At 33.4% G+C, this 12,991-nt stretch overlaps 2 protein-coding genes across 4 annotated transcripts; one reads left to right on the forward strand and one right to left on the reverse strand.

Moving 5' to 3' along the window:
- The first annotated feature begins 4,511 nt into the window (after positions 1-4,511).
- Positions 4,512-7,822, forward strand: LOC120081438 (alkaline ceramidase-like). Of its 3 annotated transcripts, XM_039036322.1 has the most exons (4): positions 4,512-4,747; positions 5,448-5,762; positions 6,764-6,932; positions 7,474-7,822. In XM_039036322.1, exons 2-4 carry the CDS (start codon positions 5,512-5,514, stop codon positions 7,477-7,479), a joined length of 426 nt encoding a protein of 141 aa, XP_038892250.1. In that variant the 5' UTR covers positions 4,512-4,747; positions 5,448-5,511; the 3' UTR covers positions 7,480-7,822. The 3 variants fall into 3 exon arrangements, with proteins under 3 accessions (XP_038892250.1, XP_038892241.1, XP_038892232.1); XM_039036313.1 differs by having other exon boundaries at positions 4,513-4,747; positions 5,433-5,762; positions 6,764-7,815; XM_039036304.1 differs by having other exon boundaries at positions 4,522-4,747; positions 6,764-7,815.
- Positions 7,823-8,288: 466 nt separating this feature from the next.
- On the reverse strand, positions 8,289-11,612 carry LOC120081451 (chromatin assembly factor 1 subunit A). Its single transcript, XM_039036331.1, has 2 exons — positions 10,977-11,612; positions 8,289-8,702 (listed from the first exon to the last, which is right to left on the reverse strand). Exons 1-2 carry the CDS (start codon positions 11,385-11,387, stop codon positions 8,532-8,534), a joined length of 582 nt encoding a protein of 193 aa, XP_038892259.1. The 5' UTR covers positions 11,388-11,612; the 3' UTR covers positions 8,289-8,531.
- Between the last annotated feature and the right edge of the window lie 1,379 nt (positions 11,613-12,991).

Raw genomic sequence — 12,991 nt, forward strand, 5'->3', positions numbered from 1 at the left:
ATCTAAGATAGATAGAAATAGAGCACAATCTCTATCTATATTGACCCCTTTCGATCTAATCTTCCCTAAGATGAACAACATGCACTAATTTCGAATTTTCGACTAATTGGCTTCCAAAATAGCTTCGCACTGTTGTATACAACAACTTGTTGGAATTTTGAAAGACAAGTTAAATAAGTTGATTTATGGGCATACAAGAACAGTTGTTGTCCTATGGGAGTTTTGTTTTTTTGTTTGTTTTTTTTTTGAAGGGGGAGGGGGGGAAGAAAATAAGAAAATACTATGAAATTCAAAGAACGGGATTGTTCTTCACTCAACAATGAAATGTGTGACATTACAAGGCAACGAAGGAAGGAGAAGAAGAAATTCACTTGTGTGATCGATGGAATCGACAAAAAAGGATGAAAACCTTTGAGTTGTATGGTGAAGCACAATGAAATCGATCAACAAAGAAGAAAAAAATGAATTGAAATTGACGAATGATCGAAAATGAACGAAATTGTTTTGGAATTGAATGAAAATAAAGCTAAGAAGAAGACGACCATCGATGGTAGTTTTTGAATTTCTTTAAAAAATATCCATTGATGTGATTTTTTGCCACAGTATGTAAATAGTTTTTATATTTTTGACGATTTCTCTTAAAGTATTAACAAATCGCATTTTATTTTATTTTTTTTAAATTATTATAAACCTTTAGAATTTAATAATACGTATATAACATAATAATCTAAATCTAAATCTAAATTTAAAATTTAAAATAGATCAAATTAGGAAAGTAACTGAATGAAAACTTTATTTTGATTTTTATGGTTTTATTATTTTTTAATTTGAATCTTTAATTAAAATTATAAAAAAAATCCTATTTTTTAAAAAAGTCGTGACCTCGCTATCTTTTTTTTTTTTTTTTAAAAAAAAAAAATCTGTAATAATTACCTATTATTTATTTATTTGATGGTTAGATGATTTGTTTATTATCAAAATTTCATTTCGTAATTTAAACCATTTTTTTTATTTGAGAAACCCCAAAATATTATTTTCACTTGCAAATTTGCAATGATGTTTTCTTAATTTCAAACAAAATATTTGTTTATAAAGATGAAAATCCTTAAAATATTATAATTTGCCTCAAACATATGAATCACATATGAATCGATGAGTATTTACAATAAAATTGAAAAAAAAAACAATTACAATCATTTAACTGAACTCAATAGTGTGCATTTACATTTATAAATTTGAAAAGTAGGGAAAAAAGAAAGAAAGAAAAAGCTTAAAAAACCACTAAGGGAGCGCTTGGTGCGTAGAGTAGAGTTGAGTTGAGTTGGTAATTATTATAGGAGGAGAGTAATTAGGAGAGTTTATGCGAATAACGAGGTGAGAAATGTGAGTTAACGCAAATAACGAGCTAATAAACCTCTTTAATAATGGGTGAACCAAACGGTGGGTGGGTTTTTTTGTACCCACCCAAACCAACCCAACTTGAGGGGCCGCCCCATAAATTGTTTGAATCTCAAGAGTAATGGTCTTATGCTCCATCATCTTCAATATATTTGAATTAGTGGTGGTTTTCTTGTTGGGAATGTCATAGAACTCGCAGTTTGTGTTAAACATTATATTTATTAATAACAATGACTTGTTGATTTTGCATCTTATTATGGAAATCCAATAAACGTATCATTGGCTATAGTCTGAATGTTGTAACTAATGACATAAACAGGATCAAGTTGACAGTATATAACCTAGATGGTCTAATAAGTCTATGGATGAAATTGTGTATCTCATCCTGGTAACACCATTGGATGCGACTCACTCTGTAGTTGTTACAAGAAGTTGTAAGGTGTTACAAACGATGTGATCCACAAATCGTTCACGTCGAGACATGTGAGTAGGGGCATCCTATGCAATGAGTTTGCATATAGACTGGATCACGAAAATAGACACTTTTATTTATAATGACAGTTTATTGTTAAAACTGACTATTTTGTTTAATATGTAACCTAGGTTAACTCAATCTTAATCCTGAGTTAGCTACTAACTCCTGTTTGTTTGATCCTTTGATTTACAACGGTGAGAGTAGTCAAACAACACTGCTCAATAAGCTTACCATTTCAGGGTTAAGATCGAATGAGTAGTTAGGGACATAACCTTGCAAGATGAAATTCACTCCTACCCTATTTAGGGTTAGCAAATAGGTTGTTCTTTAAGTACTGATTCCAGGTATTGAATAATCGGGGCCCTGCCTTTTCATGATACAGAAAGGATTTGGTTCATAGAGATTATAAATCAGAATTGTTCATTAAAGAATCCATAGGAACTTAAGGAAAAGATGTATTCATAGGGGTAAAACGGTATTTTTGACCTAGCTGTGATTACGAACAACTTGTGAATGATCGACTTATTTATGTTTATTAAGTGGACATAATATATCTATAGTGAGGGGAGTTCAACTATGGGCTATGGTGGAGTGTCCCATTAGTTAGCGAATGAGGGTTAGATCGGACTAATGAGTTTAGTCAATTAATCTCAAATCGTTGGAGCCCATGATCTATAGGTTCGCGAGGTCCCCTACTAGCTCGTAAATGGATAAGTTTTAGAGTAGCTTGAAAAATTAATTTAAAACGTTCAAATTAAACAAAACAAGAGAACATATATTTAAATGATTTAAATATATGAAGATAATTGTTGTGCAAAAATTAATTTAATATTTGATATTAAATTAATTACTACTTTTAAATTAACTTATGAAATTAATTTTAGAAAATCATTTTTCAACTTTATTAATCAAAATAGTTTTGAAATCATATTGTGTTTTAAAAGAAAAATGAAAACCAGATTTTGCATGTTGCACAAAATGGAGAATACATTTTTTCCATTATCTTCATCTTCATACTCACACAAAAGCCATTAACTTCTCTTCATTAATTTTCCAAGCATGAGCTGCAAGCCATGCATTTGACTTCTTTGCATGTTCATTTGCAATATATAAAGAAGTTTGGAGCCATTTGAGATAAACTAGTGCAGAAATTTTGAGAGAATAAACTGTTATTCCTATCCGACTGTTGTGTGTTCTTCATTGTTCTTCACCTATTCAAGCTTTTCTTGAGTCCCACAACTATGTCTAAAGCTCCAAAAGGATAATAGGGAAGACTTTGAGGTGGTTTACAGTGAAGATTGCTGCTGTACATTTAGATTATTGGAGAGTTCTTTGATCTTAAAACAATCTTTTTAGAAAAAGCATGTTTTAGTTTCTGCAAAAATTAGTGAATTTGAATGCTTATGGATTCCTGATACTTCTGCTACATGTTATTTAACTCTTTCATTTATATCCTCTTTGATATACGAGGACCGCTGATATATTTACAATAATTATGAAAATATAAAAAATTACAAAAACACAAAAAATACGAAACTACATCTGATAAAAAAAGAAGAAGAAGAAGAAGAAGAAAAAAAGAAGAAGAAAACAATCAAGATAAAAAGGAATTGTATATTATAATTATATCTAATTAATATATTTAAATATATAGGTATATAGATGGATATGGATAAATTCTAAAAAAAAAGAGAGAAAAAAAAATCATACAAGGTGCAGATTAAAAAATATGGTTAAAAAAACAGTAGAAATAAAAATTCAACCTCAAGATAACTAAAACATAACCGTTAGTACATATTTATTATTGCGATTATTTTTTATTACTTCGTTTATTACTAACATATCATATAACCATTAGTATATATTTATTATTGCGATATATATTTATTCAGTTGAAATAGTATATATTTATCATATAATCATTAATATATATTTTTACCTCATTTTCACTTTTCATATAATAGATTGTTTATTGAAATATATTTTTTATATTATTTAATTAAAAATAAAAATATTAATATTGAACTTAATTAATTATAAAAGTGACTAAATATTAGATTATGATTAACACGATGTGATTAAATATATTAATTAGTTAATTTCAATTAGAAATTACTCAATTTTTACATCTTTATAATTGAAATTATTACTGATTCTAATTAATTTATATATTGATAATATATATATATATATATTTATTTAATAATTAGTCTATTATTGACAAGTTAAATACAAATATAATTTTTATTTATAAATTATGATTGTAATTTTTACGTAGAACCAAACATAGCTTTTTAAAATACAAATATAATTTCAAAAATCAAATCCAAAAAAGTTGGGAGAGTGGGCTAACGAAATTTAAGTAATATATATATATATATATTTTAAAAAGGAGTGAAAATAGATGTAAAAGGGAAAATCCCAAGAGAGATATTGATAGGTTTAACCTAAGAATTAATTTATTATTTAAAACATTACTGGCGTTATTTAAAAGGCGTTATTTGAAAAAAGGGGAAAAAAAGCGAGGGGCGTGACGAGCTACATAAGCACGTGAGCGCGTAGACAACACGCGGAATTAAGGCGATTCAAAGTCAGATTCTGATTCCATTAATCACGATCCGCGCCAAAGCTCGATGACCGGAGCAATATCAACCGTCGACGTATATAATCTAACGGCTACAAATTGATTTCCGTCATCTTCCCTTATATCTTCACCACGCGCTCGTCGTCCTCCTTCTGGGTAGCCCTAATTGGTTCGGACTCTCAGCTCAGATCTCCTCCGATCGCTTCGCACCACCGACAGAAAGACCTCAGGAATTTGAATTTCAACGATCCAACAATGGTTCTTCTCTAGCTTAGATCTATTTTGGACGGGTTAGTAGTTTCTTCAATTTTTTTCCCCCTTCCCTCTTTCAATTTTGATTTTTGCTCTATATGAATAGTTGTATTGCTCCGTGATTGTTGTGTTTGGAGATTCGAACTGTTTTGTCTGTTTCATGAATTTCCCGAGGAAGTCAAGTCATGATGAAAAAAATGGAAGAAATGGAAAAAGGTGCCATGGTCAGCGTGGTTAAGGTTCTAATTTTGCTTCAGAAAACGTTGCCATGATTATTAGTATCGTCGTGTTCAAGTTATTTCACTCTTGACGTCTCTTCTTTGCACGGTAAAGAGTGTTAAGGAATGATGCGCGAAAGTTACAATTACGTTTTCTTAGGTTAGTGCGATTCTAGGTTTGGCGGTTTCTGTTATTATAAGTAAAGTACAAAACATGAAGTTGGTTATTGATATTGCGATTTCGAGATTGTTAACTTGACCAAGGAGTTCGGGAAGATGGAGAGCCTCTTTCTGTCTAGATATTTCACACCTGCGGGTTGTTTTCGTTAATGAAATTGGGCAATTGATCCCTTAGTTCTAAGATTCCGTGATAATTCATACAAATTTCCTCATCAAATACATATTTCCTTCAGATGTTTCAGTATTTGCTTGGGTCAAAAATGGAAGTTGTTTTTACTTTGACTTGTATGTGTGTTACTTTTTGCACTGACTTATTACTTATTAGAGAATATGATTACAGGTTTGTAAATTCTGAACCATCATAGCAGGCAATTCAAGTGTTGTCGGGTATACTTGATTGTAGAATGGCAGATACAATATCTAGTTTCTGGGGTCCTGTCACATCTCCTGAGTGGTGTGAAAAGAACTATGTCTACTCTTCTTATATTGCCGAATTCTTCAACACGGTATCAAATATTCCATGCCTCATTTTAGCACTTATTGGTCTCGTAAATGCTTTGAGACAAAGGTTTGAGAAGAGGTTTAGTGTTCTTCACATATCAAATATGGTCCTTGCCATAGGAAGCATGTTGTATCATGCCACCTTGCAACGAGTGTAAGTCTTCTTCCTTTATATTGAAGAATAAAAGAACGAAGATGACTATGTGGCAGTCCTATTTTTTGGCTTGGAATTTCTTTTTAATTGTTTGAGTTAGAAGTTTTAAATTTCTGTGTAGAGGTTGTGATTAGTAAATCTAAAAGTCTTTAAGCTACCTATATATTATAGATTCCGCCAGTGATCAAATTACTAAATGTTGTGGTGTGGAGTTAAAGGACAAAATATATTGGATATGTATAAGGAAAATATGGTGAACAAGAGCTTTACTCTTGTCCATGTCAATAGATTATTCTTTTTGGAGACTTTTTTTTCAGCTAAAGGAAAGGTACGAGGAAACGTCCTTTAGTTCTAAAAATAAACTAGAATTATTGGGAAACTTTCATTTGTTCTTTCAATTGCGCAACAAAAATTTGGACTTTGCTGTTTGGTTTGCTTTGTGCTTACACGTTGGGATGGGAAAAAGATTGATTTAGCCATTTGGGCTTACAAAAAACTTGAAAACAATTGTATCCAGTCTGTAGAAGTTGTATTTTCGTTAAGTAATGGAGTTTGTTTATGTCGATGAACCTAATATAGCTTATTTACTCTCTCACACACAAGAAGAAAAGAAAAAAAAGAACAAGTTAGAACTGTCTCAGTATTTCATCAATTATTGGAATTCATTCTCTCATGGATGAATTTTCTGGTTCTTCTATCACCTCTGATTTTCTATTCTTCTAATGCGTTAGGAGTTGCAACTTTTTACATGTTCTTCCCCCTCTAGCCGAGGTTTGGTAGCGTGTAATGTTGAGTGCCCTGTGAAATTAGTTTTTTCTGGAATCTTATTGGTTTATTTCATAAATAGAGGATGTAGTATTCATAAATGTTCTGATGAATGCTAATTATGGCTAGTGGATGCCATTGAAATTTGTGAATTCTTTATAAAATTGGCTTATGTGTTCTGTCAAATCTTCATCCGTTATCATATCTTTTGGATTAAACGATAAATTCAATTTCAGACAACAGCAAGGTGATGAAACACCAATGGTATGGGAAATGCTCCTCTACATCTACATCCTTTATTCACCAGATTGGCACTACCGGAGTACGATGCCTACGTTCTTGTTTCTATATGGAGCTGCCTTTGCTGTTGCTCATGCAATCATACGTTTTGGAGCAGGCTTTAAGGTACATTATGCAATACTATGTCTTCTCTGCATCCCTCGAATGTACAAGTACTATATTCACACGAACGATATACACGCGAAGCGGCTTGCAAAGTTATACTTGACAACCATCTCTCTTGGGACTGTTTGCTGGCTTTTCGATCGCTTGTACTGCAGGAACATCTCTAGCTGGTATTTCAACCCTCAGGGTCATGCATTATGGCATGTATTAATGGGATTCAATTCTTATTTCGCAAATACATTTTTAATGTTTTGTCGTGCTCAACAACTAGGGTGGAACCCGAGAGTAGTCCACTTTTTGGGGTTGTTTCCATATGTGAAGATTCAAAAACCAAAGAGCCAGTGAACGAAGGTTGTGTGTCTTGGGAAGGAAAAACGACATTTTTTTTAAATCTTGAAATGGGTTTTTGGTTTTGGCTGGTTATCATCAATAGGATTAGACATTCTTTTACCCCTCGCCTGTTCTTTTTCCTTCTCATATGGATGTAAATCATACTCAGAATGTCAGTGCCATTGATTTAGATTGGGTTTTTTTCCTGCAGGTGTAAACTCGTGTCCTATCTTCTTTCTTATTTTTCTCTTTTTGGCAGGTTATTAAGCAGTTTTCAAGTTTTACTGTTCTTATAGGATTTTTCTTATAGGGATTTTCCATTTATTTGCAATAGAATTGTCTTCCAGAAGAAGCAGGTTGGAGTTTAGTTTCCCAATTTTGAAACAATCAATAGTTATTTACATATTCATTTGGAAGTTCTAGAGTGCAATGGATCGTGGCAAAGTCCGATGATTATATACTTTATGGTTGTAATTGTAACTGATATGGTTTACCAACTTACATACTTTATGGCTGTACTTGTAACTGTCATGATTATCTTACCATTTGAGCTTTCTTTACCTGCAAGAACCAAACACATTTAATTAATAAATAGTATCATGATACTAGCATAAGACATGTTATTGGTTAAGACATGTTATCGTGACTAGAGGTGATTTCTTGTTAAACTAAAGAATAATGCTATACTTGCTGAACTTTAAATTTGCACAATCGAATCTTACAATTAATATCACCTTATACTTAAATCAACTTGGACTCTTCATTAAAATTTTGTTTTAAAATTGTCATGGCTATTTTCATTTCATTAAATCTGAGAGTTTTGTGATGATCTCCTTTTTTGTTACATGAGTTAGAACAATTTTATTTAAGCAATTTTGAACTAATTTCACATGAAATGAAAATAGCCATAAGTAACTAACAAATGGAAGAAACTTAAGCCAAAGAAGTTGCACAAAACAATCTCCAATTAGACAAAAGAGAACTAAAACTGATGAATTATTTAGATAAACATCAAGAGACGAGCAATGAAGATAACATGATACAACATTCTAATTTTTTCCCCGACAACAACAATAATAAGGTACCACTGTATGCAAAATGTTGACTGTTTCATCATAAGCAAGAGGTGTGAAAGTGAACAACAAAACCTTGGATATGCAGAAAATTATCATTTAGAATCTAGTGATAATGATTAAAACTGCTTCTAACAAGAAATGTAAGAAACTGGAACAATGTTTGGACAAATTATGACTGAAAAGTAAAAAAAACTCAGAGAGGGGTGGTATTAACAATGGCGTCCAAAAGCTTCTCTTCCAGTTTATTTTCATCAACCCACAAGGAACTCTGCCGTCTTAGTAGATCATTCTTTTCTTTCTTCTTTTCGTCCCTCTTCTTTTCCATCATTCTCCAATGCTCAAGCTTTTCAGCTCTTTCTTTCATCTACATATGACATCAATCGAGCGATGTTAGATGATTGTATGAATCTACAGATAAACAGATAATCATCGTTTCGAACGTCAGACAAGAAAACTAGAATATAGGGCAACTTTCCCAAACAACCAAATAATTACCATCCTTACTCCTCAGGAAGTAATTTCAAGACGGGTTAATCCAATTGAAGGTCATGAGATAATTGAGATCTTTGATGAGTAGGAGTATGATTTTTTAAATTATTATTATTATTATGATGATTTTTTAAATTATTATTTTGTTATTTTAACTTTTACCAACAGATTGACCTATGTTTGATGAGTAGAAACAAATTTCAGTTATAAATGAAATGAAGGGAGCTTATAGGGCTCCAAACTTAAAACTAAGCTTGCCAATTAGAACTTAAGAGAGACTAAACTTTAAAGAGGGGATTTTGCTTACAACAATACAAATAATGAAATAAAATCAATTTGAAAAGTGATCCAAGGTAGAGATATCGGGTCCGTTTGGATTGACTTAAGAAAAAATATTTTTTTAAAAAAACTCATTTTTATTTAAACACTTTTGATAAAATTTGATTAAAATACACTTGAAAAACTATTTTGAGACATGCCAAACACTCCAATTTTTTTCAAAATGACTTATTTTTTTAAATTAAACACTTGAAAATGTATTTTAAACGTACCCATCATCTCTGAAAATTCTTGCATTTCTTTACCACCAATTAGACCAGAAGAAATTTCTGTTGAATGACCATAATTATGTCTCTCACACTAAGGGATGGTCAACAAAGACCAATGCAAGAATAGCGATCATATCATTTGACCAACAAGGACTAACGCATGAGCATGACTATGGAATGTCAACACGATAAGGTTCGTGAGGCGTAATTATATACACTAATGATTTTAATGACATCAAGATATAAGATAAGAATAAAAATCAAAACTAAGAGTAACAAGATCTATACAGAAACTTATTATAAAGCATCTATACGTTTTTGTTATATCTAAGAGTATCCGTATCAAAAAGCAGGAATTTCTTTCCGCCACAGACTGTATAGATGCGGGTTGGTTTAAACAATATTGAAAAAGAATATAGCTCTTCTTCCTAGGTGGTCTTCAGCGTTCTAGATAAACCAACTCCAGGAGAAAATTAGAGCATAGCTCACGCTAGTTTACCGGAAGGTGTAATTACAGCAGGCATTAGAAGCATCAGGTAGGTACATTTCTAGGACCAAGAGCAATCTCCGAAACTTCTAGGTCTCCTCAGTTGGGGATTTTTCCAGTTAAAATTTGGAATGACATCTGGGTGGATTCTCGTGCATTTGTTTCCCAAGATAGTACAAGTTTGGAGATTAGAAATCTTTCAATCGAGGATGGATAACGGAAGCTGAAATTTAGACTCAGAAGCCACGCAGATGAAAAATAAGTGGGGCAAGGCAATTATTATTACTATTATTCTTAAATGCTTACTTAGGAATTCTGAGAGAGAGCCACTGCATATCCCAAAATCAATCTAGAAGCTAACGGAAAGGAGACTTCTGAAGTCATTTAGAAAGACAAAATAATTTTCAATTCTAAGGTTGCCGATACCAAGCCCTTCCATATTAAAGGAAGCTGGACTTTGGTTCTAGTTCAATTAACCAAGTGGCAACCCCCTTATTCTTTAACACTCCTGAACGGAAGTCCTGAAAAAGCCTCACGGTCCACCTTTGAAGGCAGTGTGAAAAGAGAGCCATATCATAAATAAGGAGATTTTACTTTTGAGGGGTGGCTTGAATAGGCTTGAATAAGAGTGACTAAGCCTCTTCTAGAGATGGGCAACTTGCCCATTTGGCACCCACTAAAATCAAGGGCAATCTGCTTTATGAGGGAGGCCTTACAATTGGTGCTCACTGGGATTAGAGGAGTTACCCAGTAACCCAGCACATGAAATTCAATAAAATATCGAAGAACTTAGCCATTCTAAAACTTGTCTGCTCCATGGTCCTTCCTTTACATTCAGCCAAGCTAAGACAAGAAAACGAGAGCAGCAATACTAACATGTAGCATATAAGAATAAATATACAAATTCAGGCAAGGAAACTGTTCGACTGAACCTAAGAAAACAGATTGCACTTCTCCCAATCACTAAAAGAAAAATTAACAGATTGCTTTCTGAATCCAAATAGATTGGAAGAAGTAGCGGATGCATTTCCAACCAAATTCTCACCAATTAAAATCTTCAAACAATAATATCTCACGACGTAAATGTTAAAGAAGATAGAAAAAAAAAACTTACCAAAGTCAGTCGGAACTCTTCGTCAGCAACCTTACGCTCTTCGGCTCGGACTTTAGCAGCTTCAGCTTTAAGCTTCTTGCGTTCCTCATTGGCAACCCTAAGCGCTTCTCTTTTGGCTTCGTCCTTGCGCTCCTTTTCGAGTCTCAAGAGTTCAACCTCCTGGATGTAATTCTTGCGTACCTGCTTCATCTGCTTGGCGTAGTCCCTTCGGAGCTGAGCGAGTTTGGCCTGCGCTTCCTTGGGGTCTTTCGGCGCCTCCCAGCTGCCAATAAAGGCGTTCGCCTCCAAGTATTTGTGCGTCTGCTGGTGATTGTTGTGGTGAGCAGATTTAGTGGAAGTGGATAAGGAGCGAAGAAGGTTATTAGAGAGATCGGTTGCAGTGCGGATCGCGGAACGAGGCGTAAACGCCATTGATGTCGCACAAGCTTCTGGGCTTCAAAATCAAAATGATTTGAAATCTTATTTTCGGATTTGACAAGATTTCGAATTATCTAAATGGAGAAGAATAAAAGGGGAAACAAAAAAAAGAAAAAAGTTGGATCATAGAGCTCGAGATGGAAGCATTGTGCAAATGGCAGTTGCGGAGCGACTAGGGTTGGCGTGGCTGCCGTAATTAGTGAGGGAGGAGAAATAAACCCATATGGGTTATAGGGTTCATTTTGTTTTTCTTTTAGGAAAATTTATTTGGATGATCCAATTTTTGGGTCAAAAATGTCAAAGGATCTATTTTTATTACCCTTACACCAACTTCACGAGGTAAATATCGCTCTCGTCTTATTAAACACTTTCGCTCTCGCTTGAAATTCCCTGGTTTGATGTGATTGCTCGTCAGTGTACGAATGATTTGATAATTTTCATGACGAAAACCTCAAATTAAATCAACAATACCTAAACATAATACAATGGCGATTTCTTTAAACTCTAAACTCCATTTCAAGGGTGATTACTTATCTGGTTTTTTACGGTGTTTTGTTGAACGGAGATTTTTCGAACGGGGATTTTTCAGAACGGAACATGTTTTTAATAAAGTTGTTTCATTATTTTGAGTCTGTTTCATTATTTTTGTTGTGTTATTTCTGGAAAGGTAGCATTACGAAATTTTGTATTGGGAGAGAGTGAGAAAGAGCAAGAGTAAGAGAGAGTGTGAGATTAAGAGAGAGTAAGATTTTGAGAGAGAGCGAAATTGAGAGAGCGAGATTGAGAGCGAGAGTACACTTCAATTGCTTGTACAACTAAATGAAAAATATTCTCTTGCTTTGTAGGATGACAGAAAAGTGTCTACTTATTCAATATGGAGGTGATTGGGATGAGAACAAAAGTTCGTATATTAGGGGACAGTTGACAGGAATCATTGTGCCTTATACATTGAAGTATGAAGAACTTAAATCTCACATTTATAGGGTTACAAATATCAGTTCTTCAGAGTTTGATCTTATACTGAAAGTTAAATATAAGCTTGAATATAAAGCCCCTAAAAAATACATAAGGAATGATGATGATGTTCGCTTCCTTCTTTTGTGAGAAGAGCTTAGTAGACTTCAGTTAGCTGTAACGTTGAAATCGAATCAGGACGAAAATATTGGAATGGGGTTTGGAAATGTGAGTTATGATGATACGACTATGGACAGACAATACGAGGAATGATATCAGTTTCATCGGGAAGAGGATGATATTCCACTACTTACCAACACTGTACCATCAACATTATCACTAGACAACGACCGCACTAATCCAGCAAGATTGAATTTAGAATTGGGCGTTGCTTCAGTTGTTGGTAATGAAAGACCATCTAGATTCAATTATATGGATTGTGGTCATCCAGGGCAAAGTTGTGGTCATTCAGTGGATGTGAATGAGCAACCAACAGGATTGAATGGAATGGATCGTGATCATGGAGATGTGCGTCATTCTACAGCAGCTTCAGTGGTTCCACCATTTGTGTCTTTAAGTCACAGGAAAAAATTTGATTATGCCTGACACCTCTTCATTTGAGATAGAGGATGTTGAAGTTGGTA

The sequence above is a fragment of the Benincasa hispida genome, chromosome 1, assembly GCF_009727055.1.
Source record: "Benincasa hispida cultivar B227 chromosome 1, ASM972705v1, whole genome shotgun sequence".
Classification (NCBI taxonomy): domain Eukaryota; kingdom Viridiplantae; phylum Streptophyta; class Magnoliopsida; order Cucurbitales; family Cucurbitaceae; genus Benincasa; species Benincasa hispida.

Excerpts from the sequence above, each read along its gene's own strand:
- LOC120081438 (XM_039036313.1), top strand. The coding sequence starts at position 5,512 with ATGGCAGATACAATATCTAGTTTCTGGGGTCCTGTCACATCTCCTGAG. Across the intron at positions 5,763-6,763 it reads CATGCCACCTTGCAACGAGT|ACAACAGCAAGGTGATGAAA; the intron begins GTAAGTCTTCTT and ends ATTCAATTTCAG.
- LOC120081451 (XM_039036331.1), bottom strand. The coding sequence starts at position 11,387 with ATGGCGTTTACGCCTCGTTCCGCGATCCGCACTGCAACCGATCTCTCT. Across the intron at positions 8,703-10,976 it reads AAGAGTTCCGACTGACTTTG|ATGAAAGAAAGAGCTGAAAA; the intron begins GTAAGTTTTTTT and ends TGTCATATGTAG.